Source organism: Schistocerca americana, chromosome 7, assembly GCF_021461395.2.
Source record: "Schistocerca americana isolate TAMUIC-IGC-003095 chromosome 7, iqSchAmer2.1, whole genome shotgun sequence".
Classification (NCBI taxonomy): domain Eukaryota; kingdom Metazoa; phylum Arthropoda; class Insecta; order Orthoptera; family Acrididae; genus Schistocerca; species Schistocerca americana.
In genome coordinates, this window is record NC_060125.1 from 373,495,585 (window position 1) to 373,507,705 (window position 12,121).

At 43.9% G+C, this 12,121-nt stretch overlaps 1 protein-coding gene across 1 annotated transcript in view; it reads left to right on the plus strand.

Annotated features, from left to right (window-relative positions):
- LOC124622406 (lipase 3-like) overlaps window positions 1-12,121 on the plus strand; it is a 78,192-nt gene that overhangs the window by 37,009 nt on the left and 29,062 nt on the right. Inside the window, exons 3-4 of the mRNA XM_047148094.1 lie at window positions 2,616-2,730; window positions 7,745-7,991. Coding sequence (XP_047004050.1) covers window positions 2,616-2,730; window positions 7,745-7,991 — 362 coding nt within the window. The remainder of the gene's footprint in view (window positions 1-2,615; window positions 2,731-7,744; window positions 7,992-12,121) is intronic.

Consider the following 12,121-nt stretch of genomic DNA (forward strand, 5'->3'; position numbering starts at 1 on the left):
AATATAATGCGCATACATAGGGGCAGAAATCCATTCCAGTACGATTATGCCATAGGTGGTAAATCATTGGAAGCGGTAACGACCGTAAAATACTTAGGAGTTACTATCCGGAGCGACCTGAAGTGGAATGATCACATAAAACAAATAGTGGGAAACGCAGGCGCCAGGTTGAGATTCATAGGAAGAATTCTAAGAAAATGTGACTCATCGACGAAAGAAGTAGCTTACAAAACGCTTGTTCGTCCGATTCTTGAGTATTGCTCATCAGTATGGGACCCTTACCAGGTTGGATTAATAGAAGAGATAGACATGATCCAGCGAAAAGCAGCGCGATTCGTCATGGGGACATTTAGTCAGCGCGAGAGCGTTACGGAGATGCTGAACAAGCTCCAGTGACGGACACTTCAAGAAAGGCGTTACGCAATACGGAGAGGTTTATTATCGAAATTACGAGAGAGCACATTCCGGGAAGAGATGGGCAACATATTACTACCGCCCACATATATCTCGCGTAATGATCACAACGAAAAGATCCAAGAAATTAGAGCAAATACGGAGACTTACAAGCAGTCGTTCTTCCCACGCACAATTCGTGAATGGAACAGGGAAGGGGGGATCAGATAGTGGTACAATAAGTACCCTCCGCCACACACCGTAAGGTGGCTCGCGGAGTATAGATGTAGATGTAGATGTAGATGTAACTAAACAGTTCTTCTGTTGAATATGATCGTGTGAACAACGGAAACGCATGGTGATAAAAGTAAATGATTGACGCAGAAAACAGTTTTGTTTGCATTTATCAACAGTGTAGTCCTCATGATGCAATCCTCCATGGACGAAACATTCACCTACATTTTCAACTAAACTTTCGTTTTATATTTATTTTTATATTTGTATGTATAACACTATTTCTATCAGAAGTTAAAAATGACGAGAAACTGTAATAATTTGTATTCCTTCGAATAAAATTATTTGTAATGTAAGTCTCTCGTTGTTTTCCCCTGTTATCTTACATTTTGACATGTCGTACTTCGTTTTCACGTTTCCGCTCTATAATTCTGTTAACGAGACGAAACGCTCGGCTAACGTTCCTCGTGCTGGAAGCGATGAGCTGAACACTCATCCACCATGCCCAAGTGACAGTGGCACACGTAGTAAGCCCACCCTGTGCTACACATCGTAAGATGACTTGCGGAATATATAGATGAAGTTGTTGAGATATGGAAGGTAGCACGCCACAGGCATTTCGCTGCTTACGAAGGTTTCATTCACCTTCGGTATACTGTCTTACTATTTCTGCGTTTCTGTGAATCTGAGAACATTTGCTCAGCGTTTACAACCTAGCCAGATCTTTACTTAATACTGATGGCGTTGCAGCAGCACTCTCAACTTAGTCACGTAAGAACCATTCTGGCCACGTATTCCATGGGTATTACAATATCTCCATAACAGATCAACACAAAGTGTGTCAAAGCCTCAGAACTGTTACAGTGGTCCATGTGGTAAAAAATGTGAGCGACTAGAATCCATAACACCAGCGAGAAGTTGACGGCTCTTCTGGAGAAATGCTACACTATTCGAAGAGTGGAACATACTGGCATCTGTGCACAAGTTTACATTCGCACAGCCGTGTTCTAAGCAAACTGCAACAGATGATTTAGACACAGTTTTTTTGAGGCAGATAACGACAACTTTAGTTCCATAAGCATCAACACAAACCATTAAGCCTCAGTTACGAGCTCTGAAAATCAGAAACCCAGGCATCTGGTGAATCATCAAGCAGTTATTCAATGTCATAAAAAGCTGTAATTAACACTGCATCTGGTCATAAAAAAAACTATGCTACAAATAACATGTAAAAAAATGGAATGATGAGTTCTATCTTGTTTGTGTAGAACAGGAAGGTCAACAACTGTACTAGAAACTTGTTCTGTACACATTCATACGCGAAACACCACCACCACCACCACAACCATCATCAACTCCACTAATACTAACTATATTACCATAATCGTCGTCTACAACATCACCTTCACCGTCAACCCCTCGTCACTATTGACAAACTTCCACCTCCAACATCAAAATCACCACCACCACTACCACAATGAATACCAACATTCCCACCATAACATCACAACCAGCACCGACCCCATCACCAGCACCAACATTCCCTCTAATAACTCCACTACCATATCCATATTAGCACCAACACTAACATAACTCCAACATAAACTCCAATAATAAAACCAGATACAAAATCACTACCATAACCATCACCAATAAAATATTAATTACTCTCGATATTTCACTGGTTTAGGGCAGCCACTTCGTGAGATATTCACCCTTCTGGATTTACCTGGCTGTGTCGTGGACGTTATGTTGTGTACTAGGCTCATTCAGTTATAGTGATTTCATCAGTGTGCAATCTACTCTAACATTACATTGCGGTTTACATCACCACTAGTAAAATGTTGCAGACTGTCTCATAAATGCTTTAGAATCTTGCTGTCGGAGCACTACGAGCAAAAGCAGATGTGAATCTCTCAGATTATAGTCTTACAGACATATAGTAGTAGAAAGCTGATTGTGTAAAACACATTTATTTACTCCCGCAGCGTACGTGCTGGCTGATGCTGGCTTCGACGTGTGGATGGGAAATTCACGAGGAAACGTCTACTCCAGGAACCACACGACCATTAACCCCGACGACGACAGCTTCTGGCAGTTCAGGTGAGTTGCAGCAGGATTCACTCCATTTTCTATGCGTTACAAACAGCAGCACCGACAGTAAGCGTGGCAACGTCTGGCTATAGCTCGTCAACATAATCAGTAGGTAATCCATACAAAAACTGACTGAATTCACTGGAGGGTTTCACATTTTATCTTGCCACGAAAGTTTAGCTCTTGAGGAAAAAAATAGCTATTAATTTGAATTATGTATCACATTAATCGAAGCATAGTGCCATTGAAACAGATGACCAATGCATTGCAGTTAGCAGTCTAACTCTACTGATTTTCTGTTTGTACGAAGCGTATTCGGAAAGTAAGGTCCGATTGGGAGCGAAATGGTAGCCACTGTGACTGTCGATCGCATTACGTCACTCTCTTCAGGTCAGAGCGCAAAGTGATCACGTAGAAATACCTAAAATAACAGTGTCTCCCGCCAAGTACGTGGATCTGGTGAGAGATTTTGCTTGGAGCTATGCAGCCCACATAACATAAATGTCATGCGTTTCTTTCTTCAAGACAATTTTCAGCGGCATTCTGCAAGAGCAATGAAGACGCTCACGTAGCGTTTTCGATGGGAACTCTTTGTTCATCCACAATACGGCTCTTAATTGGTTCCCTCCGTTGTTCATCTCTGCACACGAGAATCACTGGCTGCGAAGACAACATTATGGCACAAACAACGAAAGGCAGACCAACTTAGAGGTTTGATGGAAAGCACAGGCGGCTGCTTTATGTAAAGAGGGTACTGTAAAGTTTGTACAACGCCACGACAAATGTCTAAGCCGGAGCGGCGACCATTTAAAAAGGTAGCTGGAAGGTGTGCCTAACTGTTGCGAGAAGTTTTTTATTTTCACTGTGGTTTTCATTTCGCAACCGATCGAACCTTATCTTCCGAACAGCCCTCGTAAATCAGCATTACTGTCGGTTTTGCACAAGCTCTCTTACGTCTTGGTTCTGAACATTATAGAGTTCGTGATTACGAAAAACTGGCTACTACAGGGAATCTCATACAATATAATATCGTCCAGGTTTTCCACAAAACAGATGCCATGTGGCTACTACCATGACTATCAGTTTTTCATCGTTTGTTTATTTTAGTTACAATTAATAGTTACCCCAAATATATTTCATGTATTGAAATATTAAAGCTTTTCTGTCGTAATATTTATACTCACAGTGTACCATGACTGATCAGAATTATTTTGTGTTAGTTACTCGCCGTAGTTTTATTTTGTATACAATTAGGCACGTGACCGACTTATTGATGCTTATGTATAATGCCCTGCAATGTTTGAGCCTCGAATTTCATGAAAATGTTCAGTTTTGCATATTACTGCACAGAATATCTAGGTTCTCAAAGTCAGTCAACAGTATCATAAACTGGCGTAAATAACAGAAAACGTGCTCTGTAGTTATCTTATAAAGGTTTTTTTATTGTTTTAGCTCATCATCAGGTCCGATTCCGATAACAAGTAAAATTGTCGCTTTTCTAATATCGGCTATTTCTGTAGGCCGGAATCACTTTAAAAAAACTTTCACCACAACCAGTAACAGCTCAGTTTTTCAGCTCAGCGTGATTCAATCACAAAAATAAACGTAAACAGCCTTGTGATCACTGCCAAGGATTATGCGATCGTTTTGGCTGATCAGGTCCATCCCATAGTACAGTGTTCGCTCTGCGAAGATGATGCTGTGTTCCAACTCGACAGAGCCCCTGTTCACACCCCTCCCGTCGTCCAGAATTGGTTTTGTGAGCACCATGATGAACTGTCGCATCTGCCCTAGCCAACACATCCACCAGATCCCAAAATTATTGAGCCTTTGTGGCCTACTTCTGTGAGAAGGGTCCGTGATCGCTATCCATCTACATCATCGTTACTTGAACTGGCCACTATCTTGACGAAGAATGATATAAGATCCCTTTAAAAACTGTGCAGGACCTGTATTTGCACTACTGGCCATTAAAACTGCAACACCAAGAAGAAATGCAGATGATAAACGGGTATTCGTTGGACAAATATACAGGGTGATTCAAAAAGAATACCACAACTTTAAAAATGTGTATTTAATGAAAGAAACATAATATAACCTTCTGTTATACATAATTACAAAGAGTATTTAAAAAGGTTTTTTTCACTCAAAAACAAGTTCAGAGATGTTCAATATGGCCCCCTCCAGACACTCGAGCAATATCAATCCGATACTCCAACTCGTTCCACACTCTCTGTAGCATATCAGGCGTAACAGTTTGGATAGCTGCTGTTATTTCTCGTTTCAAATCATCAATGGTGGCTGGGAGAGGTAGCCGAAACACCATAAGAAAAAATCGCAGGGGGTAAGATCAGGGCTTCTTGGAGGCCAGTGATGAAGTGCTCTGTCACGGGCTGCCTGGCGGCCGATCCATCGCCTCGGGTAGTTGACGTTCAGGTAGTTACAGACAGATAAGTGTCAATGTGGTCGCGCTCCATCCTGCTGAAATATGAATTGTTGTGCTTCTTGTTCGAGCTGAGGGAACAACCAATTCCTGGGCTGCGAATAAATGCTTGCTGGATGCGTGCTACATTTTCATCACTCGTTCTCGGCCTTCCAGAACTTTTCCCTTTGCACAAACACCCATTCTCTGTAAACTGTTTATACCAACGTTTAATACACCACCTATCAGGAGGTTTAACACCATACTTCGTTCGAAATGCATGCTGAACAACTGTCGTCGATTCACTTCTGCCGTACTCAATAACACAAAAAGCTTTCTGTTGAGCGGTCGCCATCCTAGCATCAACTGACGCTGACGCCTAGTCAACAGCGCCTCAAGCGAACAAATGTACAACTAAATGAAACTTTATAGCTCGCTTAACTCGCCGACAGATAGTGCTTAGCTCTGCCTTTTGTCGTTGCAGAGCTTTAAATTCCTAAAGTTCTGGTATTCTTTTTGAATCACCCTGTATTATACTAGAACTGACATGCGATTACATTTTCACGCAATTTGGGTGCATAGATCCTGAGAAATCAGTACCCAGAACAACCACCTCTGGCCGTAATAATGGCCTTGATATGCCTGGGCATTGAGTAAAACAGAGCTTGGATGGCGTGTACAGGTACAGCTGCCCATGCTGCTTCAACACGATACCACAGTTCATCAAGAGTAGTGACTGGCGTATTGTGACGAGCCGGCTGCTTGGCCACCATTGACCAGACGTTTTCAGTTGGTGACAGATCTGGAGAATGTGCTGCCAGGGCAGGAGTCGAACATTTTCTGTATCCAGAAAGGCCCGTACAGGCCCTGCAACATGCGGTCGTGCATTATCCTGCTGAAATGTAGGGTTTCGCAGGGATCGAATGACGGGTACAGCCACGGATCGTAACACATCTTAAGTGTAACGTCCGCTGTTCAAAGTGCCATCAATTCGAACAAGAGGTGACTGAGACGTGTAACCAATGGCACCCCATACCATCACGCCGGGTGATACGCCAGTATGGCGATGACGCATACACGCTTCCAATGTGCGTTCACCGCGATGTCGCTAAACACAGATGCGACCATCACGATGCTGTAAACAGAACCTGGATTCATCCGAAAAATGACATTTTGCCATTCGTGCACCAAGATTCGTCGTTGAGTACACCATCGCAGGCCCTCCTGTCTGTGATGCAGCGTCAAGGGTAACCGCAGCCATGGTCTCCGAGCTGATAGTCCATGCTGCTGCAAACGTCGTCGAACTGTTCGTGCAGATGGTTGTTGTCTTGCAAACGTCCCCATCTGTTGACTCAGGGATCGAGACGTGGCTGCACGATCCGTTACAGCCATGCGGATAAGATGCCTCTCATCTCGACTGCTAGTGATACGAGGCCGTTGGGATCCAGCACGGCGTTCCGTATTACCCTCCTCAACCCACCGATTCGATGCTCCGCTAACAGTCATTGGATCTCGACCAACGGGAGCAGCAATGTCGCGATACGATAAAACGCAATCGCGATAGGCTACAATCCGACCTTTATCATAGTCGGAAACGTGATGGTACGCATTTCTCCTCCTTACACGAGGCATCATAACAACGTTTCACCAGGCAACGCCGGTCAACTGCTGTTTGTGTATGAGAAATCGGTTGGAACCTTTCCTCATGTCAGCACGTTGTAGGTGTCACCACCGGCGCCAACCTTGTGTGAATGCTCTGAAAAGCTAATCATTTGCATTTCACAGCATCTTCCTCCTGTCGGTTAAATTTCGCTTCTGTAGCACGTCATCTTCGTGGTGTAGCAATTTTAATGACCAGTAGTGTATCCATTCCGAGAGGACTATAAGCAGTTTTGAATACCGTTGGTTTCCCCGCACCGTATTACGCTTGATAATATGTTGTGGTTTTAAGTCCTCAGATTTTTGAACACCCCCTGTACGCCCGGACTTCAGTTCTCCACAGTTCTCATTCTTTATACGCCTTCTTGTTCTTTCCAACTATTTATCAATAATTCGGCATTCCATACTAGTCCTATAGCGTAATCGCTATCCACCTACATCTTCGTTACCTGAACTGGCCACTACTTTGCAGGAAGAATGATACAAGATCTCCTTGAAAACCATACAGGTCCTGTGTTTACCACTCCGATAAGACTGGAAGTTGTTTTGAAATCCAACGGTTTTCCAATATCGTATTGGACATGGTAATGTGTTTTGGTATCTTCTTATTTTAGCCCAACCCGACTAATGTGAGCACCGAACCACAATGGAACTACGCAGTTTTCGCGTTAACAAACACTCAGAGATGAAGAAGTGAGAAGTAGACTTATTCTCTAGATGAAATTGGCACCTAAACTGCATTGTTGCGCAACATATGCCGGTACAACAACAACAAAAGTTTTTTGGCTTTGGTGTCAACTCTGTGAGAGAATGAAAACGTTTCATGCACCCCTTACACGTCGTCTCCGTGGTGGCGCTGTCACACTGGCAAGTAATGCTTGCTACGTGTTACGCTCATATACAGTCGTGTACATACTTTGCACTGGCTCCTTTGTGTCGCAGCTGGCACGAGATGGGCGACTACGATCTGCCAGCGATGATCGACTACGTCCTCGCTGAGACGGGCCAGTCAGACATATTCTACGCCGGCCACTCGCAAGGCACCACCTCCTTCTACGTGATGGCCTCCCTGCACCCAGAGTACAACGACAAGATCCGCGTCATGTTCAGCCTGGCGCCAGTCGCCTACATGAACCACATGACGAGTCCGTTGCTGCAGTTCATATCGCTGTTTGTCGACCAACTGGAGGTGAGTCATCCTTCTGTCAGTCTGAACAGAATGCTACTGATTATTGGTAGATATTTTCCTTCAAGTTGTTGTTATTAGCTATTATTCTTAAGTTCCCTAAGGACAAGCACTAACAGACGAAAAGCCGACATCTATCTAAATGAAAATCAAAGAAACTTAAGTGATGGGAGCCCGCCCGGTTGGCCGTGCGCTCTAACGCACAGCTTTCCGGGCGGGAAGGAGCGCCTGGTCCCCGGCACGAATCCGCCCGGCGGATTTATGTCGAGGTCCGGTGAGCCGGCCAGTCTGTGAATGGTTTTTAGGCGGTTTTCCATCTGCCTCGGCGAATGCGGGCTGGTTCCCCTTATTCCGCCTCAGCTACACTATGCCGGCGATTGCTGCGCAAACAAGTTCTCCACGTACGCGTACACCAGCATTCCTCTACCACGCAAACATAGGGGTTGCACTCGTCTGGTGTGAGACGTTCCCTGTGGGGTCCACCGGGGACCGAACCGCACATTAGCCCTGGGTTCGGTGTGGGGCGGCGGAGGGGTGAAGTGGACTGTGGTAGTCGTCGTGGGGTTGTGGGCCACTGAGGCTGCGGCGGGGACGGAGCCTCTCAGTCGTTTCTAAGTTCCTTGTTAACATAACATAACATAACACAAGTGATGGGAGAAGTTACAATGCCAACACAAAAATAAGAAAACATTCCGTTTCACTGTCGCTGTGTAGCGTCATACCACAGTAAAGTATGAGTAATTGACCGATCACTGAGACTACATGCTGTCTCACGCGTGCATTTATTGCTCTCTGAGTGTATCAAGCAGCTGTGCTATGCAGAACACATTGGCAGATACGCTTGCATACACTAGCCTTAAACAATTTTAGAGAAAACTCACACCACAGTTGTCGTATCATCGCCGGCCGGGGTGGCCGAGCGGTTCTAGGCGCTACAGTCTGGAACCGCGCGACGGCTACGGTCGCAGGTTCGAATCCTGCCTCGGACATGGATGTGTGTGATGTCCTTAGGTTAGTTAGGTTTAAGTAGTTCTGGGTTCTAGGGGACTGATGACGTCAGAATTTAAGTCCCATAGTGCTCAGAGCCATTTGAACCATTTTTTGTCGTATCATCAAAGAAATTTATTTCAAACGCCGGAACATATTCATTCCTTGCACAGTTTTATGGTTTCTACTACGCATGGGCCGAAGAATGAAAATACTCTTTTGGTGTGCCCAAAACTAGTCGTTTGAAATAAACTTCTTTAATGATGCGGCTGTGGTGACGCGTTTTCCTTACTTATATCATAGCCGCTTCCCGAGTCCGTGAGAAAGATGGACTTCCACAAGTTAAATATTTTTGTCTTCGATACATTGCTCCAAAGAAGAATGAAAAACATCTCCAACCCTTCAATCCAAACTGAGGTTTTTGAGATGTTTTCCTGAAGACAAATCCCGCAACTGGAAATACCTTACCAAATATTTCCATTTTGGGATCCCGTGTTCCAATCTCCGTTTCCTTGCGTATTGCTGGGAATATCCGATCTTTACGATTGGCAGGGATCTCATAATCTGCCATGATCACTAGGACCAAGTAGAAAGGTAAAGAAAACAGGAAATGACACTGAATGAAGATAGCACTGTGTTGTAAGAATAAACGCCATTATTCGTATCATAAGCGTTAAACTAGAATTCTTAAAAACTGAGCGACAGCCAGTGCACAACAGTTGTGCTACATGCACTGACGCCAGCAGGGCCACATTCGATCAAATCGTTAAATTTCACATCCGTTCGTACAGTTTATTGTTTTGTGCATGAATACTACAATCATGGTCAGCTGAGTTAGACACTTACTCAGCGGCGTACATCGCCTCGTTTCACCCCACATCTATATCTACGTCCATAATTATACACTGCATGCCACCTTATGGTGTGAGGCAGAGGGTACTTTATGCATCACTGTCACTCCCTCTCACCCTTTTTCCGTTCCATTCACGAATGGTGCGCGGAAAAAAATATTATTGGTAAGCCGCCGTGTAAGCTTTAATCCTTCTGATTTTGCCTTCGTGACCTTTTCATCACATTGTGATGCATAATGCTTCTCCTGCAGTGTCTCTCACTGGAGCTAGATGAGTATATCCTGACGCTTTCGAGCTTGCTAAACAAACCTGTGACGAAACACGCTGCTCTTCTGTGTATCTTTCCTGTTTCCTTCACTAATCGAATCTGGTAATGGTTACAGACCGAGGACCAGTACACCACTATCACTCCAACGAGGGTTCTGTAAGTTACCCCTTTTGTCAAAAAATGGTTAAAATGGCTCTAAGCAATATGGGACTTAACATCTGAGGTCATCAGTCCCCTAGACTTAGAACTTCTTAAACCTAACTAACCTAAGGACATCACACATATCCATGCCCGAGGCAGAATTCGAACCTATGACCGTAGCAGCCGTCCGGTTCCGGACTAAAGTGCCTAGAACCGCTCGGCCACAGCAGCCGGCCCCCTTTTGTCGCAAAGCCTACAACGAATCCTTCTGCATTTGTGAGGTGTCGGTTGAACATTTGTCATACGCCTGAAATGGTACGAGATATGAACCCGGAGAAGCACACAGTGAACAGGTCACTCTCCATGAGATCATATGAAATGAAAAAGCGAAGTCGCACAACGGGTAACTAATTAAACATCTGAATTAAACATCAAAGCCGAGTGCCCCAACTTACGTAGTTAAACTGATAAATGTTTTGATCAAACTACTAAATGAAATTAAAGGTCACTATAACAATAGTATTTATTGCTAGATGCATTACTGTGGTTCTAGCCAATAAGTAAAGAATACAAATAATTACAAAAGGGAACAACGATGCAGAAACATGTACGAAAGACCATAGCACAGATGGGTAGATTTGAGATTAAAAATTATACAAAACCTGTGTCCACGGGAATCGCCAATGATTGCTAAATAAGTTGATAGCTTTATAGGAAGAAAGTGCTTAGAAGCATCAGTTCTCTTGCCTAAGTGCAAATTGAGTGACGGTAGCTGGCAGTATGCAATAATTCAGAAAAACGAAACTCTGACATGAAACAAATAGCTTCCCTCATCAAGACGTAAAGAGATGTGGCTCATGCTTACCACTCTGCTGACACTCAGGTGCAGACGATTGTTAAAATTGTGGCTGAGAACTCAGTATTCAGCTGCAACATCTGTCATCAGCAGATCTAGGACGAAGAGACGTACCGTATCGTGCCCTAAAACGAAGTACTTTTCTCCTCTCCTCCACAAATCGTAGCTGCTTCTGCCAGCACCGGAATCTTAGTAGCCAAAAGCAATATACTTTCCGAGTTCTGACCAATGAAAAGTTCATAATAAGTACAACAATTTCCGTTCCCCTAACGAAACTGCAGTGGTTACCCAATACTGCTTAGTTCGCTCTTAGAGTGGGGCAGTAGACAGAATTTCTCTGCCACTACATGTGTGTTTTCTCTGCAAGTCCGCACTTGCGAGTCTCGAACGCCACTACGAAATTAATTGTCATGAGGTAGCCATGGGTCTCCTTCCAAAATTTAAACATCTACACTTGCAGCTTCCTCCGGTCCCCAACAGCTATGTCCCAAGCTGAGTGCCTCGTGTTTTTCTCTTCCCTTCACATATCATATCTTTTCTAAAAGACTTTCCTTAAACTCCTGCCACAATGAAAGTTTACAACGTGCTGGATAACCTTGGTCTGCCACTCACACGGTGATCGTCCAGGGTCCTCGTATCTGTCGAAGAAACAGCACCTGGTTCCTCCCATGTACCTAACTGAATCCTGCCTTTCAGCAGAAACATTTTTATTTCTGCGTGCCAGGCTCTCACAACCAACAAGCCATCCCAAGTGGCAGAAAAGCACTATAACGACCTATCACTTACAAAATTAAAGGAAAATAGTGCTACATAGATCTGCAATCATTGGTGTTAGATTTAATTGTGTGCGTACTGTCATGCAGCGTTAATAGTTTAAATGTATTGAGTATCCTCATATGAATTATGGTTTCTTAATGAGGTTACGGAGTAGTTTTGGAAAAACTGTCCAATAAAACCTTCCTTACGATTATTTTTCATGAGTTGCTCCACTTTAAAATGATCCATATGCACACTGTGTTTAGTGGATCTG